Raw genomic sequence first — 16222 nt, 5'->3', positions numbered from 1 at the left:
AGATAAAATGGCCACCATAAAACGACACTCTAGTTGTAATGCTTCAATGTCAATACCAATCGCATAGCTGGGTTTAGGTCTCTGCGCGAGACGGCATGAGACGGTGCCCTTGAGGCGATGTTTTTTTTTAATGTTTCTTTAATGTTTATCAGTTGCTAAAGTAAGACCTTACCATTAAATCTAATTTTAGCATATCGGCGAAATTGGAATCCCTCATATAGATGATCATGGGACAATTAGAATTGATATCCTTCTTATTATATATAAACACCTAGTAAGAATTTTATATTCAATATTTGCCTTAGTCAAGTACATTTAATACCATCGTGGGTATCCATCACTTCTGTTATAGCTCTTCTTTACTTTCGAATTTAATTTATTATCTCGACTTAATTTTATTTCAATTTCAATAACGATCATTCATTCAGAACTATTAGCGGATCCGGAATTCCCGTATAATTAGTTGACGTGAACCCATCCTATACCCTGTTAAATACAGGTCGACGCAAACTTGAAAAGAAACATTAGGCTCAAAATTAAATACAAATCCCATGTATGGAGCCTATTTCTGGCTACTTTGGGGCTGTTTGTCCTAATTTCGGGCTCCTTTCTTCGCTAATGTCAAATCCCGGTCCGCCACTACGAAAACTAGGCACTTTCACTGTACCTTAATTATATTATTTCCAATGGTCACTCGAATATCTTAAGAAAACAATACTTAATTTAAACTGTGGAAATATTCTGATTATTATATTTGTTATAATAAATTGGAGAAAACATATTAATTTTCAGAATTTCAAAAAAAAAAGAAGAAAATAATGACTTCCAGGTCAAGAACTAAGAAATTTAATTAGTTTAAACTCAACGTTCATTTCATATTTATGTTTGTAGAATTATATACTTAGCCAAGATCGACATGTGCAACAGGTTTTCACCCCCGGTTTACTCGTGTTCCAGTAAACTCATGTTTACTGATTGTTCCAATGCGATTTTCTCCCATCATTTATTAATGCATATGTCGTCTCTTTGTGGTGTATTTACGACTGCGTGGTTTCGGCCTTTACTGTGTTCCCCTTATATTGTTTATATTCGAAATTTTGACCACGGGGCTTGTCCCTGTATTTTTCATTGTATCATTAACACATATTAAGAGTTTATATAAATGTCTAATTCTGTGATTAAATTATAATATCTTATACACAAACCACTATAACTTAAAGTAAACTCTCGAATAGCTTCCTTTTGTTTTTAACGTGTTTAATGTTTTGAATATTTAAAACAGCAATGCGGATAATTTTACTATTGTTTACATGGGGATTACTACAGAAGTCTTATTTATTATTGTTTTTGGACTAGGGCACTTGTGGCCTAGTTCATAGCCGTAATCGCGATGTCTGCATTTTCAAGCCGAATCTGGTTATTGATCTCATTCGGTTGTGTGCTCGTTTTCTTCCGAGTTGCACGGGTACTCCCTAATCGCGCTCTCGGTTGATTGGTTTAGCACGTGACCTCGAGCAACCATGTTGTCATGCGCTGGTCACTGTTCATTATTTTATAGATAGTTTTTTAAAGATTTATATGATTGATATGCTTTAGGGAAAACACGCTAATAGTTTTGAAAGACACAGTCAGCTAATGTATTGTTTTGCAATGTTTAAACATGTTATAGTTCTAAATATGTGACGTGTTTTGTGTGTTATTAGACGATCCAGTTTTAAAAAAGCATATGCGTGCATACATATTAACATTTTACCAAGGGTCGGTAAGAGAATGGATATACATGTACATTAATTGCTGAAAATGCTGAAAAGTTGTTTCTACATGTATCCTAGATTTTACATATTTGATTCAGTGCAAATTATTATTATCCTCTGTTACACTGTTATATTTATGCAACTTGTTTATTGAATAGGGTCAGGCCATTTAAGGAATGAATTGCGGAATTGATGTCATTATCCCCGATAATGACATCAATTCATTACTTATATTTTCACCAATAGTGGATTCAAGAATTGTTAAAAATAAACTTTATTATATTTAAGAAAAACTTTTAGTTATCCTTTCTTACCCATTCTGTAAATAGAACGACCCGACTGTAACCGGAAACGTTTTATCAAATGACGTCACGATAACGTGGGAAAAGATCAACCACTTGAAATCACTTATAAACGTAAAATTGAAGCACTTATGGCAACGATACATTTAACATATCACAATTTAACACAACTTTCTAAAATGCTTATTTATATTTTATGGCACCTGCTGACACAATACAAACGATAACAAGATCAAAACATTTCATGTATATTTGATGCAGTGCAAATTATAATGACAGTATGTGCAATTTGTGTATTGGTTTGGGTCAGGCCAAATTGATTCAATGTTTAGCATCATAGGATAGGAAGGTTTTTAGAGTGAGACAAGGTTTTATTTACTGCAATCTAAATTAAGCAAAAAAAATAGATATTCTCGAGGTTGATATCTTAAATAACAAAAATTTGTTTCATCATAATATATTAAACAAGGAGAGATATTTACTTGTATAAATGTGTGAGCCTGCTTATGTTTATGATGTATTTCATTAGCATGGCACTTTATAACATGCATTTGATGTACATATTTTGTCATGGTAGATTTCTACAATAATTGATAGTGTTCATATGATACATACAGGATCCCAACTTGATATGGAAATTCTAAGTTTATCTGAACCTAAAAATGTATAAGATGATTTTCATGAAATTTGCTATCAGGTCAAAACAATTACTATATACTGGGAGGGGTTAACTTGTTTTAATGAACCTGCATATGTATATGATTACGTTCATTGGTAATACCTGCTTTCGTGGTCATTTTTGTAAGATATGAGATCTGATTTTTCTTCGCATCTTTGTTTGTTCCTGCATTTGGTAGATTTTTAAAAAGGAGCTTGACGCTAAAAATTAAATCAGTTTGGCATGGTCATATGTGCTGTCATGTATCTTTATTCTATGAAACAGATCTGCAGGCCCAAGTTTCTTGAAAAATCTTTTAGTTTCTTTTAACAGGACTATGCTTTAATAACACACTATATTTGTTTAATCGAATTATGTTCTTATTTTGTTTCCAAAATTTTTTTATGATGGTCACACGTTTTTTTGACTTTGTTGTTATTCAAGTTTTATTTAAGTTATTTGGTTCAATAACAATATACTTAATAAAAAACTATCATTATGATATTCGCTAATTTGAATAAATGTAAATAAGAAAAATGTTCAATTAAAATTGATCCTTAATATTGACTCATTTACATGTTTAAAGGGTCATAAATCGAAACAAAACATTTGTGTGACATGTGAACAAAACGCTTGCAACATGTTTATAAGTATCTTCCATGTGAGAGCGGGTAAGATAGGTTCATCCCAACCCGGGCGTAGGGTGTTTTCCAGAAACGAGGTTTACCGAGTTTCCACAGAACACCCTGTGCGAGGGTTGGAATGAACCTAACTTACATGAGCGTCTATCGTGGGAACTTTTTTGTGCGTAGTGAAAACGAATGCGTATAGATGTGTGACAGTTAATTGTTGTCATGGATATGTGCGCAGTGATTCAGATTATGTTAATAGTCAAATCGTTCCTGAATTAGTACTGAGTAGAGTGCAGCATTATTTCTTGAATGACGAGTGAAAACATATGGTGCCATTTGTAGCGAAAAATAATTAGTAAGGTTTTTAAATATTGCCACAAGACAAAATTTCCATGATGTCATGATGCTACAGAAAACGGTCTTCAACAAGGGAGGTAATTGTGTGATGACAATAAAAAAGGAGTGGGCAAGATAAGAATTTCTAGCATGGTAAAATTTGGGATCTACTTATCTGAGGAGGGAGAAAGAACGTTATCATGAGCTCCAAAAATAGCTCTTTTCTTAACTGATATAAATTTTGTGTGAAGTGTTCATAACGCTATTGAAAATTTGGTTACAGTATTATTTTTTGTTTTAATCTGTTAATGATTCCTTTTGAAAAACATAATACATGTAATACAAAAAATAATGTTTTGCATTTATTTGTTACTGAGGCGATATTAATATAATTTCTTAAGTCATTTCCTAACTTAAGTCATTTTCCTAACTTATGTAGCTCCCTTATATGATATAATACGTTAATATTGAAAATATCTTAAATGCTTGATATTCAACCAATTTATTAAAATTTCGTTATTTATGGTAAAACGCATCTACTTTTCTTTTGATTTGACTATGAAACAAGGAAAGCGACTTAAGATATATCTTAAGAAGCTTTATGGATGTTGCCCCTGTATTTCTGTGTTAAATTGACTTGATTGTGAATCCATACAAGACCATGGAAATAAAGTGAAATATCTGCCGACATTGACTTTGTACATTTAGATAATTCTTGAATTTTCAACAATAGGCTGATTGCTTGAAACTTTATTATTAAGAAGCGACAACATTTTAAACGACATTGTTGTTCACTTTCAAATCTAAATATTACTTTCGAAGTTTCATGGACACGCCTGTTATCTGTAGACCTTCGGACGAATTTGGAGACAAATGTTTCATCTACATACATGAGATATTTCTAAGAGGCTTCCCAGGGGATTTGGGTCTGAACTTCGGGGGAGTTTGGTCTGGGTCAAGGGGAATTTGGTCTGAACTCCAGGGAATTTTGATATTAGACCAGGGCATTTTTACCCAACAGAATTAAGCAGATGCCGATTTCAAGCTTTTTTCATAAAAAAAATACCTCTCATTGGTTACAAGAACAAGTTAAACAAACCTTGCATTTGCATGTTTTTACTTTGAACAAGACGTGCTATAGGTCACAAGAAAAGATTACTATCGTTATATTCCTTTTATCATTTCCATGTTTAAACAAACCGCTTTTAGTTTGAAGTGACACTCGTATTTAAAATCAATACATACACATGTATAACAAAGATCAGATTTGATTGATTAACTTTAAACTACTTGCAAAACAAGAGCTGTCACAGAGACAGCGCGCTCAACTATTCCGCCGCTTTTTTAGTGTAAGGATTGAAAAGTTTTGGCGAAACATCACTGTTAGATTAGATTTTAATGCAATACATGATGTGCTGAGATATTTACATAAATGTACTTACATGCAAAATTTTAACCAGAATAAAGGGCCATTATTTGCAAAATACAGTTATCTAACTTGGTTATTCAATTAGGTTGGGTGGTTGAATACCATTGTATAAAGTCTCAATAGTGGTTAAGTGGTTACATGGTAAACCTTAACCAGAATTTCTATGTCGAATAAAAAAGGGGCCATTATTTGAATTTAATGCAAACTAGAGTTGTCTTACTTGGTTATTTAAGTAGATTCAATGGTTGAGTACCATTGTATAATGTCTCAATGCAATACATCAGGTAGTTGCTGAGATATTAACCTATATGTGCTTACACGCAAAACCTTAACCAAGGTGTGACGCAGACGCCGACGCTTGGGTGAGGAGCATAACTCTCCTTTCTCTGCGAATAATTAAGCAAAAAATGCGTTTATAGAAAATATCAACTGATAACAAGATTGTTACCTTATAAATCATATCTAAACACTCACAAATATTAAATGACCGTTGGGTCTTAGATCTGTCAAGATAACTGCATGTGACAAAAGTTATATTCTTCTGTGAACAGTAAGGCACAATTGTTGGCATACCAGAGCTAACAGTATAATTATTATTTCAGCAGTTCAACAATAATTTAAACTATCGGCAAAATAATTAAATCATAAAACAATTGATACATAAGTAACATTTGAAAACATATGCATTTTTATAAATGCATATACCGTATTTAACAATGACATAAATTTATGTTTAAGTAAATGCAATTGTTATGCGACTTTGAAGCATTTCACGAAATTCTCGATTTCAGGTCTGTTATTTGGACTGCAGGTAACAAATATCATCTCCTCAAATGGACAGTAAACCACACTGTATGGACCCTCTATCCCCTCTTTCTTCCCCATCAGTTGGGTCATCTCGCCTGTGAATTGTCCAGTAACAGGATGTTGTCAGTGCTACCCCCACACACGAGCAGCTGGTTGTCCCCCACGGGTGTTAGACCATGTGGTAATCTCATCAGTATCGGGTCTTTGTAGGTCTGGAGCACCTCTAGTGTGATGCTCAGCTTGGTTATGGTGCTGGTGCCCCAGTCTGTGACATATATGACTGGAGGAGTCTGGCTCTCTCTGGTCACTGTCAGATACTCAGGATACAGAAACAAAGGTTTTCCACTGCTGTCTTTGTCCGCACTCTTCTTCACCTTTCCCTTCATGTCAATCAACACAACCTTGGCTGGGTTGGTAGAGGACACTATCAGGTTGTCATCACAGAAATCTATTCCATGACATTCTCCATCTACATTAACAACTTCCTGTAGTGTGACATTTCCCTGAGTAGATACGAACTGTATCTTTTTCTCCTTAGGCAGAGTTACAGCTGCCCTGTCCCCGGGCAGGAGACACAGGTCCCACGGACAACCTGGAAGTTTCACCTGGGACACCATCTTGTTGGTAGTGGTGTCCACAAGCATTACTGAGTTAAGGTTGAAGTCAGTCAGTAGGAGCCTGTCCCTTGGCAAGAGGGCCAAACTGTTCAGGAAGCAGTCCCGGTTGTCTGTTGATGCCTTCACTGGGATGTCAGGAAGCTTGCTAAACAGGGATTGGCTCAGGTCTGTACGGCTCTGGTTTAAGGCTGGAATATCGCAAAAGAACTGTTGTTGAACAACTACTTGCACTAGTGTTTCTTAATTTATATCCACATCACTATAATTCATCATTTTGCAAACTAAGATCTGTTCATAGTAAACGCATGTATCATGATCTTGATGGAACTTGGATGCATTAACAAAATATAGCATCGGCATGTACGCAAAGAGATATTTGAAGCTTTATAATACATATTCATGGGTCGTTTTCAAATCTGAACTAAGGAAATTGTATGAACATAATTAATATAATAAACTACACGTGCCGAGTGTAGTGTTTGAAACTTATAACTTAGTTTTGGTGATAAAAAATGTTGTTTACTCAAATGATATAAAATAAAATCATACTTAAAAGCATATTCCGATTAAGCCTCTGTTTTGAACATGAATTTGAATTTAAAAACACGTTTTGAATGAAATCAGAATACCGTAATTCTTTTACAAAATCTTGGTTTTATAGTAATTGAAACACACCCAATAAGACGTAAAAAGCAGTTTGATTCCGATCCCCCTTTCCCTACTTTTTTTCCGCCCGTCATTATTTTTCAATGATCACACAGACTCTAAAATACTTTAGCCCTCTCTCATGAGTTTAATAATCACAAACAGAGTATCTTTATGAAGAAACAACCTTCATAGGGGGAAGTATCAGCCAGGGAAGTATACGGCGTCATCATAGGGGGAGTATCAGCCAGGGAAGTATACGGCGTCATCATAGGGGACAGTACCAGTCAGAGAAGAAATTCCTACTTAGTTCCGCCCATCATTCCTTTTATTTTTTATGATTATCAGCTGCTTTTTCTAGATGGGCATCTAAAAAGTGATAATAGGGGGTAGTATCATTCAAAAAAGTACATGGTGTAACCATAGGGGGCAGTATAAGTCAGAGAAGAATATGGTGTAATTATAAGGGGACAATCGGTCAGATAAATATATGATGTAATCATAGGGGATCAGCCAGAGAAGTATATGGTGTAGTCAAAGGTGGCAGTATCAGTCAGAGAGGTATATGGTGTAATTATAAGGGAAAAAGTCGATTAGAGAAATATATGGTGTAACCAAAGTGAGTAGTATCATTCAGAGAAATACATGGTGTAGCCATAGGGGGCAGTATCAGCCAGAGAAGTAACCAATGTAGCCTGTGGGGCATTATCAGCCACAGAAGAATATGGCGTAACCATAGGGGACAGCACTAACCAGAGAAATATACAATATAACCATAGGGGGCAGTATAAGCCAGAGAAGTAAACGATGTAGCCTTAGGGGGCATTATCAGCCAGAGAAGAATATGGTGTAACCATAGGGGGCAGCACTAGCCAGAGAAATATACAATATAACCATAGGGGGTGGGGGCAGAATAAGTCAGAGAAGTAAACGATGTAGCCGTAGGGGGCATTTTTAGCAAGAGTAGAATATGGTGTAACTATAGGGGGCAGCACTAGCCAGAGAAATATACAATATAACCACACGGGGCAGTATAAGCCAGAGAAGTTTACGGTGTAACCATAGGGGAAGTATAAGCGTAGAGAAGTATACGGTGTAACCATAGGGAAAGTATAATCCAGAGAAGTATACGGTGTAACCATAGGGGGGGTGGCAGTTACAGCCAGTGAATAATACGTTTTAATCATAGGGGACAGTCTCAGTCAAAGAAGTACATGGTGTAACCATAGGGGCCAGTACCATTCAGAGAAGTACATGGTGTAACCATAGTGGAGCAGTAGGCAGTTTCAGCCAGGGAAATATATGGTGTAACCATAGTGGGCAGTATCAGTCATAGAAGTAAACGGTGTAACTATAGTGGTCAGTATCAATCAGAGAAGTATATGGTGTAACCATATGGCATTGTATCAGCCAGGGCAGTATACTGTGTAACCATAGGAACAGTATCAGTCAGAAAAAGTATACGGTGTAACCATAGGGGGCAGAATCAGTCAGAGAAGTATTCAGTTGACCAAAGGGAACGGTATCAGTCAGCGAGGTATTCGGTGTAACCATTGGTGCAGTATCAGCATGGGAAGTATACGGTGTATCAATAGGGGGCAGTTTTAGCCAGGGAAGTATTCAGTGTGACCTTAGGGGGCAGTATCAGCCAGGGAAGTATTTGGTGTAACCATAGGGAACAGTATCAGCCAGGGAAGTGTTCGGTGTAACCTTAGGGGGGGGGGGGGCAGTATCAGCCAGGGAACTAAACAATTAGGCTTTGTGCATAATAGTTAATCATGAAAAAAACAGCTATGGTAAATAAAAAAAATCGCTTATATGTTAATAAATAAAGATATAAAATGTTTAACAACCTCTGAGTGAAACTGCCGCAAGCAATGAAATAAAACAGGGACCTTCATACTTCAAATCGTACAAATACATCTCAAACAATCTCCTTTGTGAAGAGCTATCAGCATATTTAACATTATCCTGCCTAAAACGATTTGTGAGCCGTGATCTCTTTGGATTATTTTGAACCGAGATTACATCCTTAACTTTTTGGCCATTTCCGCAATGCATGTGGTGTGTCTCAGGCGACTTATCAAGCTGCTGGATTTCGCCTTATAAATTATCCATGAGTACGAGATTTTTACAGCTGATTTGTCCAGGGTATCATATATGTTACGATACGCTGGGTTGCCGAGGATGCCAAGACAGATTAAACTAAAGCGCAGGCATTTATTTATTTTTACTCTTGTGTCGAAAGCTGCATCGTGTGGACGGGGTGGTTAAATTCGTTCAACCACTCGGAAAATTAAGACAGGCCAGTACACACGATCATAGACTCAACCAGTGTCTTGTAATAAAACATTTGCTCTGTATGTATCGCGATTCCAGTAGCGATTTGATGGATGTCAGAATACTGCCACCTGCGGGTATGACGCTGTAACCAGTTTTATTGAGACAGTTCATGGTTTCGACAAAAACTGCACGTTGAATTTTCTCAACTATGAACGAGTCCCTTTAAATTACACATTTTTTAAGCTAATGGAGTTACATTTTGAGTCAGTTAGACAACATCAAGCTAAATCCAAATGATTGAGAATGGCTGCGGGTTCGCAGATATGCGTGTATGTGCATGCGTGCACGTATATGTGCGTGAGTCACAGGGGTTGGTCCGGCAGTGTTTTCGAGCTACACCGAAATCTTGCATTGGGCGCAGAGCACTGTTTTCACAAAACTACCATATTAATCAATGTAAAGCGGCAGATGCAAATTGAAAGAGATTTAGATATGTGATCAATAATCAATAAAAAACTCAAAATGAAAATGATTTTTTTTCAGTTGACACCGAAACATAAAAATATTAAATCGGTGGCAAGGCCGAGTAATAGGCGTATCGAATTCAACCTTAAAAATACATTTTGAACGCATTGTTTTCAATTAATTGCTAAATCAAATTCAACAAAACTTACCCCGAAAATTCATATATTTTATTCGAAAGGCTGAATTTCAGACTAGAAAATAGTACACAAAAATACAGGAAGTGCCAGACATTTAACGAAGAAATGTTTATCCTAATGTTAGTCGATGGGCGTAAAGACACGCACAATTATCCAAAGACACACATCTGATCTTCCCCAATCTAGATAATTTACCCACGTTTTTAAAATTGGTAATGTTATCGTTATATAATTTAATTTAGGCATCTCTAAACCAATTTCCATTACTTTATAATGAAATATCGGTAGTCGAGATGCGCCAAATGTATCACTCGATGTGAGAAATCGTATGGTGTCAGATAGCATCCTTTAGCACTAACCGACGACGCGTAATTAAGTTATTGTAGAAAAAAATGCGAAAACAAATCTGACACTTCCTTCTGGCCAATTTACAAAAATCATCAAATATTTTTTTTTATATTGAACGTCAATTAAAACTATGACAGCTGCACCTCTTAAACAAATGTTGATATATACTAGTAAACAAATTGTCTTTGAATTCCACGATTTTTCTTTTTGGAAACAATTCACACTTAGGTCAATGTCTACAGAATAATTCATTCAATAAACATGTATAAGGACACGTACATGTGTGTTTAATTTCAATATAAACACATTATAAACATCATATTTACTTAATACAAACTGCATAAAAAAGACACATCGTGTCTATAACTCTATAATCTATATTCTTAATTATTCAATTACACAATAACAATGTTTGACTTATATGTGGTAAGAAGCAATCTTGTTAGTATAATTCATACACAATCAGCTACTAACATTTCAATTAATAACACACATTCTCATACTCTTATATTATTTTCTTATAAAAATTACTACACGACTTGTCACTAATGAAAACTGTTAGAATTCAAAATAATTTAAAAGTCAAGTTTCCGTCAAAAATCTCACAGTAATTGAATCGCGCGATATGTGAAATTAGGCAGTGCCACTAAACCGGGTTTATGTTTAACTTTTTGCTACTGAGCTTGTTTTTGTAGCTTTTTGCATATTAAATAAAGCTTTGTATATGCGTATTGTCAGTATAATATTATACATAAGAATTATTCTTAATATTACAATCACTTCACACCTGATACAAATTTCACTCATATCAATTGACTGACATGATCTATACTAAGTTGAATAATTTCACGAAATTCTGCAATTCAAGTCTGCGATACCGATAGCATGTGACAAACATCATCTTCTTCAGTGAACAGTAAGCCACAACGTGTGGACACTCAATCCCCTCTTCCTTCCCCAGCAGTTGGGCTATCTCGTCCGTGAGCGTGTCCAGTAACACGATGTTGTCACTGTCCATCCCACACACAAGCAGCTGGTTGTCTCCCACAGCTACCAGGCCACGTGGTGATCTCAGTATCGGGTCTTGGTAGGTCTGGAGGACCTCTAGTGAGATGCTCAGCTTGGTTATTGTGTTGGTGTACCAGTCCGAGACATATATGACGGTAGTTCGGCTTTCTCTGGTCACTGTCAGATAATACGGATACTGAAACAAAGGTTTTCCACTGCTGTCTTTGTCCGCACTCTTCTTCACCTTTCCCTTCATGTTCATCAACACAACCTTACCTGGGTCGATGAAGGTCACTATCAAGTTGTCATCACAGAAATCTATTCCAAAACATTGTCCATCTACTTTAACACGATCCAGTAATGTGACATTTCCCTGAGTAGATACGAACTGTATCTTCTTCAAATCAGGCAGAGTGACGGCTGCCCTGTTCCCGGTCAGGTGACACAGGTCCCACGGTCCATCTGGTAGTTTCACCTGGGACACTAGCTTGTTATTATTGGTGTCCACCAGCTTCAATGAGCAATTATTGTGATCTACCAGTATGAGACTGTCCCCGGTCAGGAGGGTCACATTGGTCAGCCAGCAGTCCCTGCTACCATTTGATGTCTTCACTGAAATGTCAGGCTGCTTGCTGAACTTGGCCTGGCTTAGGTCTGCTCTGCTGCTGAAGTGGGCTGAAAGTAAACATCACCATAAATAACACAAATCAAAAAAATGTTTTGTTTCATCACATTTTAAAATGAATAATAATTAAAAAAAAAATAATAATAATAATGATAATAATAAAAATAATAATATTTATTCAAAATTTCATAATAAATCCTTTTGTCGATATCCCATATTATTTACCGCAATGATATATAAAATGCCGTATAGTTGCCTATCTATTTTTAAATAAAATATAACAGAATGAAAATCATTTTTGCATAACGAGTTTTCATTGATTCAGAATGCAGTGTAATTCAAAAGTACCTTAAAGTACACTGGTCAGTCGGAAACATAAAAAATATCAGGTCACCGATTTAATTATTTTACTAAAAAAGATTTATAACATTAATTATGTTGGGTAATAGTAAGCCCTCTTCTTAACAATGCATTAAACTGTTCATTTAAACGAAACCTTCATACAATAGCGCAATTGTCTATAAGCATTAAATTCGGGATTGTGCAGTGTTAAGTCGTTTTTGGAATGAGTTCTGTAGTCTATTAAGTTGTATATACTTTAATTATGTGTTTTTACTTTTGAGAAACGGTTTTAATATATTATTATGAATCATCACTGCTGTAGCAGTGTTGGTATAAAATGATTAGGGTAAATATGACGTAATACAAAGCAAATACATTTATCAGAAACTAATAGGTTTATATTAGACCAGAGCGGATTTTTGCGTATTTGGATTACATGAGGCGCAATGCCACTGAAATTAATATCTGCAAGAAAACGACATTTCGGATCAAAACGCAATATTAGTTTCCCTAATCATATATATTACTGGATTAGTCACTTAAGAGACACATGGTTTTCATAATAAATGCAATACCAATTACAATATTTTGTATCATGACGTCATTTCAGCATTTTCACATTTATTTATGATGTCACGCCAGTAGAGTAGAATGCAGTCGTGTTGCACTGACAGAAGTGGAATACGGACAACATATTTTACGATATAAATAGCGCCTGAAATTATGTAATACCAACGAATATAGTATATAGCATTCAAAAAGATACGCCTTAATGTTTGTACGTTAGCTTTAACAACCCTTAACAAAATGAGTTTATTGAAACTATTTATAGTCAGTGATATACGAAATTTAAAACCCCTGGAATTATGACGTGTACAGAATAAGTATAAATACTGTAATGTAATACCCACAAAGTAAAGTATATAGCAGTCAACGAGATACGCCTTAATATTCGTACGTGAGCTATAACAACCCTTAACAAAATGAGTTTAGAGAAACTATTGATAGTCAGTGCTATACGATATGTATAGCCCCTGGAATTATGACGTGTACAGAATAAGTATAAATACTGTATTGTAAAACCCACAAAGAATAGTATATAGCAGTCAACGAGATACGCCTTAATGTTTGTACGTGAGCTTTAACAACCCTTAACAAAATGAGTTTAGAGAAACTATTTATAATCAGTGCTATACGATATGTATAGCCCCTGGAATAATGACGTGTACAGAATAAGTATAAATACTGTATAGTAATACCCACAAAGTATAGTATATAGCAGTCAACGAGATACGCCTTAATGTTCGTACGTGAGATATAACAACCCTTAACAAAATGAGCTAAAAGAAACTATATTTGGAACCACAAATGATAGGAGGTTGGTTCTGCTCTACCCTACAAGATGCGCCTGTCGTAGTATTTAATTATTTTACTTTTGTTGAGTACTTTACAACATAGTTTCTTAACGTAACTTCATCGTGTCTTGTTAGCTTGAGTGACGCCAAAAAGCTTTTGAAAACATATTCATCAACTGCAATACTTAAGGAAATGTCAAATAGTCTGTGGCTATACACATACCTTTCTGTGATACACCTTGCATGTGTTTTTGTTGGTGCTGCATCGTCTCGAGTTGGCGTGGCTGCTGCTCCTTTTGTTGTTCTTGCTGCCCTACCGCCGAAGTTGATTCGCCTGCAAATATGATGGTTATGCAATTTAGTAGAATATATATATACCGTTTTGTTATGCCTACACAAGTTTATATCATTCAAAAATATATGCCTTAAGTTTTTTGTATCTCACTTTTATTTGCGAAATATTATTTGTCAAAGTATCTCATTATGCCATTTTTGTAAAGCACTTGGTGAACTTGACAACATGGTTAACGCGACTGGTTAACTTGAGCGACGTCAACAGGCTTTTGAAAACAGACTTATAAACTGCATTATTTAGGAAATATCAAATTAGTTAGTGGTTGTGCGCAAACCTTTTTGTGAAACAGCTTTCATCTGTTTTTGGTGTTGTTGCATCGTATCCTGTTGCCGTTGTTCCTGCTTCGTTTGCTGTTGTCGTTGTTTCTGCGCTAATGCCGACGATGTATCGCTCTCGTCCAACCTTCCTATTGATTTTTCAGAAGCAATCAACTGCTCAGTTGCGGGGACCCTGTAAAACTTGTATCGGGAAACTTCACTCCTCCTGCTCACCTCTTCCATGGCTGCGTTGAGACCTGTCAGCTCTTTTATAGCTCGCTTCCCTACTATTAATAGCTGGTTGCTGTTGTCGTCCTGTGCTTGTAGCTCTGACTTTAGTTTCTCAATGGATGAGTTCATATTTGTGCATTTTGATTTCAGTTCATTTAGCAGTGTCGTGGATGTTCGTTTCTTCTGATCAATTTCTGCCACGAGTTCGTTTTCCCTCTTATCCAGGTGCTGGTTAATTTCAGTCCTGAATTTGCGAAGCTCATTGATATTGGTAAGGCTTTCTTCGTCAACTGATTTCATGATCGCTTGTATGTCGTGTGAAAGTTTGCCGATGTCACTGGCCATCTGGACAAGTCCTGTTTTCAGGCTGTTGTATTCTGCACCCTCTTTGTAACGTTTTGCCACTTGAGAAATCCTTTCAATATTACATAAGCGATGAGCTCTCTCAGTCAGGCAGTCTCCACACAAAAGTGTCTCATGATTAAGACAGAAATATTTTATGAACTCCTGAGAATGACGCAGACATGTTTCTGTAAATTTTTCATCTTCGCTCTCTCCGCGGAATGAGGAAGGCATACTGTTCTTGTCCTGGAGGGCGTGGCTTTTAGTTATTTTCAGGTTCCGGTGTATTCGGGCGCAGGTGGAACACAGGAACTCCTTACAGATGGGACAGAAGGCCTCGGGTGGGATTTTCTTGCCGTCCTCCGCGCATGGCTGGCAGTAGGTGAGGTCAGGCGCCGATCGAGATGTCATTTGTGCCTTTCGTCCGGGAACTGCATCCATCCTTCCGAGTGCCTTTAATGTTTATAAATATAAGAACCATGAAGTTGTTAAAACGATAAGATATTGATTCCATAACTTTCACTTGTCTGTCTGGCTCTCTAGCTCTCTAGCTCTCTCTCTCTCTCTCTCTCTCTCTCTCTCTCTCTCTCTCTTTCTCTCTCCCCATGCCCTCTCCGTCCCTCTCCCCTCTTTTTTCTCTCTCTCCCTTGCTCTCTCCCCTGTCTTTCTTTCTTCCCCCCTCTCTTTCCCTCTCCCATCTCTTTCTCTTTCGCTTCCCATCATATTTCATCCTATCCCACTCTCCAACTGTTTCCCTCTCTGAACCCTCCCTCTCTCTCTCTCTCTCTCTCTCTCTCTCTCTCTCTCTCTCTCTCTCTCTCTCTCTCTCTCTCTCTCTCTCTCTTCCTCCATCTTTCCCCATCCCCTCTCCGTCCCTCTCCACTCTTTTTTCTCTCTCTCCCTCTCCCATCTCTTTCTCTCTCGCTCCCCATCCTATTTTATCCTATATCTCTCTCCATCTGTTTCTCTCTCTCAACCCCCCCCCCCCCTCCACGCTTTTACTGGTCTCTCTTTTTCTATTTATCTCTCAGTTTCCCTCCCCCTATTCTCTCTCTCTCTCTCTCCCTTCCTCTCTTATCCCCTCTCTCCCCTTTCCCCCTCCTATCCACCCTCTCTGTACCGCCACCCCCGCTTTTTCCCCCTCCTAACCGTCTATTTCTATATGTGTCTCTATCCCTATCCCCTCTCCGTCCCTCTCAGTCCGTCACCCCCTATTTTTTCTCTCTTTCTATTT

General features: G+C 36.8%; 2 protein-coding genes across 2 annotated transcripts; both read right to left on the bottom strand.

Annotated features, from left to right (window-relative positions):
* Positions 1-6004: 6004 nt before the first annotated feature.
* Positions 6005-7449, bottom strand: LOC128216397 (uncharacterized). The gene is made up of 2 exons (XM_052922955.1): positions 7368-7449; positions 6005-6723 (listed from the first exon to the last, which is right to left on the bottom strand). The coding sequence occupies exons 1-2, from the start codon at positions 7447-7449 to the stop codon at positions 6005-6007; spliced, it is 801 nt and encodes a 266-aa protein (XP_052778915.1).
* A 3850-nt stretch (positions 7450-11299) lies between these two features.
* Positions 11300-15429, bottom strand: LOC128216395 (KIN17-like protein). The gene is made up of 3 exons (XM_052922954.1): positions 14433-15429; positions 14027-14137; positions 11300-12156 (listed from the first exon to the last, which is right to left on the bottom strand). The coding sequence occupies exons 1-3, from the start codon at positions 15427-15429 to the stop codon at positions 11300-11302; spliced, it is 1965 nt and encodes a 654-aa protein (XP_052778914.1).
* Between the last annotated feature and the right edge of the window lie 793 nt (positions 15430-16222).

Source organism: Mya arenaria, chromosome 14 (genome assembly GCF_026914265.1).
Source record: "Mya arenaria isolate MELC-2E11 chromosome 14, ASM2691426v1".
In the NCBI taxonomy this organism is placed as follows: domain Eukaryota; kingdom Metazoa; phylum Mollusca; class Bivalvia; order Myida; family Myidae; genus Mya; species Mya arenaria.
This window is presented reverse-complemented; position numbering and strand designations above follow the sequence as displayed.